Source organism: Gastrolobium bilobum, unplaced genomic scaffold (genome assembly GCF_033153095.1).
Source record: "Gastrolobium bilobum isolate Gb01-03AN ecotype WA unplaced genomic scaffold, APGP_CSIRO_Gbil_v1 utg4280, whole genome shotgun sequence".
Taxonomy (NCBI): domain Eukaryota; kingdom Viridiplantae; phylum Streptophyta; class Magnoliopsida; order Fabales; family Fabaceae; genus Gastrolobium; species Gastrolobium bilobum.
This window is the reverse complement of record NW_026895123.1, coordinates 140,184-142,837: the sequence shown is the minus strand read 5'-3', so window position 1 is coordinate 142,837 and position 2,654 is coordinate 140,184. Positions and strand designations below refer to the sequence as shown.

Sequence of the window (2,654 nt, the reverse complement as noted above, 5' to 3'; positions counted from 1 at the left end):
CTCCTCTCTAATCCACTTACACCCAATGGGTCTTACCCCTTTTGGTGCATCTACAGGAGACCAAACTGAGTTAGAATACATAGAATCCATTTCACGACTCATAGCCTCAAGCCATTCCTGAGCATCACAATTCCCGATGCCTTGTCATAACTCAGCGGGATCATCATCATTCTCAATGATGACATCCTCAGCGGAATTCACCCAAGAAGAGATATCTTGTTGGTTTACGAATCAATCTCCCACTACGACTGTGCTGCACTTGTTGCTGAGCATCTACAGGATGATTCAAGTCTGTGTATGAACAATTCAGGCAGGATCTCTATTTATTTCTCTTGGATAAACCATTTCATGAATTTGTTCTTCTACAAGTGGTGATTCAGCTTACTTGATCCGAGTCTAGCTCGTCAAGTATAACCGTACTCCTCGGCTTGTGATTTTCCATATAGTCATCCTCTAAGAAAGTCGCATGTGTACTCACTAAAACCTTCTTTTCTTTCGGACTATAAAATAACCAGCCTCTGGTTCCTTTAGGATAGCCTATAAACATGCACACTTTTGTACGAGAGTCCATCTTATTTGGCTTCTGTTGTAAGACATGTGTCGGAGCACCCCAAATCCGAATATGGTTCAAGCTGGGCTTACACCCTTTCCATAATTCTATTGGAGTCTTTAGAACAGATTTTGATGGAGCCAAGTTCAAAAGGTACATAGCAGTTTCTAAGGCATATCCCCAGAATGAATCAGGCAAAGGTGAATAACTGAGCATCGATCTTGCCATCTCTAAAAGGGTTCTATTTCTCCTTTCAGCGACTCCATTCTGCTGGGGTGTCCCTGGAGAAGATAATTGTGAAACTATCCCCTCTTGGGTCAGGTAAGACCTGAACTCTCCAGATAGGTATTCACCCCCTCGATCAGACCGAAGAGTCTTAATTTGAACACCAAGATGTTTTTCTGCCTCAGCCTTGAACTCTTGGAATTTTCCAAAAGCTTCAGACTTATGACGCATCAGGTACACATGTCCAAATCTAGAGTAATCATCAGTGAATGTGATGAAATACTGATACCCGCCTCTGGCCTGGACATTTATTGGTCCACATACATCAGTATGCACCAATTCCAGTTGATGTGTGGCACGATTTCCCTTGGCCTTGAAAGATCTCTTAGTCATTTTACCCTTTAAACAAGATTCACATACTGGTATTGGTTCAAAGTTCAGGGATTTTAATATCCCACTTTTAACCAAACCGTGTATCCTGTTTGAGTTAATGTGACCCAACCTCAAATGCCAAAGATAAGTTTCATTGGAAACTTTCCTTTTCTTTGATGAGTTGATATCCTCAACATCTCTTAATTCAACATGATAAACTTCACAGGGTACAGGACTAAGGAAATAAAGACCATTAAACATTACGCCAGAACAAATAAAAGAAGACGAACTCCTTATTGAAACTGAGGAATTAAACTGAACTGTTAAACCATGTTTAATCAAACAACTAACAGAAATTAAATTCCTCTTAAAATCCGGAATAAATAAACAGTCTTCTAAAACCAAAGTTCTGCAATTATTAAAAGATAAAATAACTTGTCCCACTGCCAGTGCAGACACAAGCTCCCCATTTCCAAGCTTCAAAACTCTTTGTCCTTCGCTTAAAGGCAAGCTATGTTTGAACCACTGGCTGATTCATGCGTGGGCAATTTTTCTTCCAATGCCCCTTTTGTCCGCACTTGAAGCACTTACCTTTCGGTTGCTTCATTGCAACTGGTTTGGCAACTGGAATACCTGATTTCAAAATGCACTGCCCTGCTTGACTAGAGACTGTTCAGCACTCTCAAGCTCGTGCATCAGTTGAGTAAGATTAAGATTCATCTTATTCATATTATAATTCATCTTGAATTGAGTGAAGTATTCAGGCAATGATTGCAAGAGAAGGTCAACTTTTACTTCTTGTTCAAACTTGACCCCATGATCCTCAGCCTTCTTGAAGTTTGCAATCATTGACAAACAATGATCCCGCACACTTCCTCCAGACATTACTGTCTTAGTGACAGCATTCAGCGCAATCTGCCTAGCAGAGCTGCTGGACGTAGCAAACATGCCATCAAGAGTCTGGAGCATAGCTGCTCCACTCTCAACCATGTTTACCTGCTCCTGAAGGTGATTGGCAAGACTGGCTAAAATGTAACAGCGAACTGCCACATTTGCCTTCTCCCATTTCTCCTTCTCCTGCTGAAATTGGGCCTTTGTTGCCTCAGGCGCATCTTCAGCAGGCTGCGCCGGTATAGGGGTGGTCAGAACAAAATTGAGCTTTTCATATTGAAGAACAATATCCAGATTTGTTTTCCATTGTTTGTAGTTTGTACCATCCATTGGTTTTTGACTCAAAATAGTAGCTAAAGGATTGAATGAAGACATTTTTCTGAAAATAAAATTACACACATTATTTACAAACTCGAAAAGAAAACAACAAACAGATATGGCGCTAGTAGATTCTAATAACTACTATTCGTTTATTGTTTAACAATCCATTAGCTATCTTTACAAGGCTTACGATGGGCAAGATACTTGTAAAACTAATATTGTTATTTTGGGCCTTCAGTTCCATTGTCAGAGCCTCGATGGGAGGGTTAACAATTTTATTAAAGTTGAATGTATT

General features: G+C 40.2%; 1 protein-coding gene across 1 annotated transcript; it reads right to left on the bottom strand.

Annotated features, from left to right (window-relative positions):
• Positions 1-1,786: 1,786 nt before the first annotated feature.
• Positions 1,787-2,413, bottom strand: LOC133316782 (uncharacterized). Its single transcript, XM_061518596.1, has one exon. It carries the CDS (start codon positions 2,411-2,413, stop codon positions 1,787-1,789), a length of 627 nt encoding a protein of 208 aa, XP_061374580.1.
• Positions 2,414-2,654: the final 241 nt, after the last annotated feature.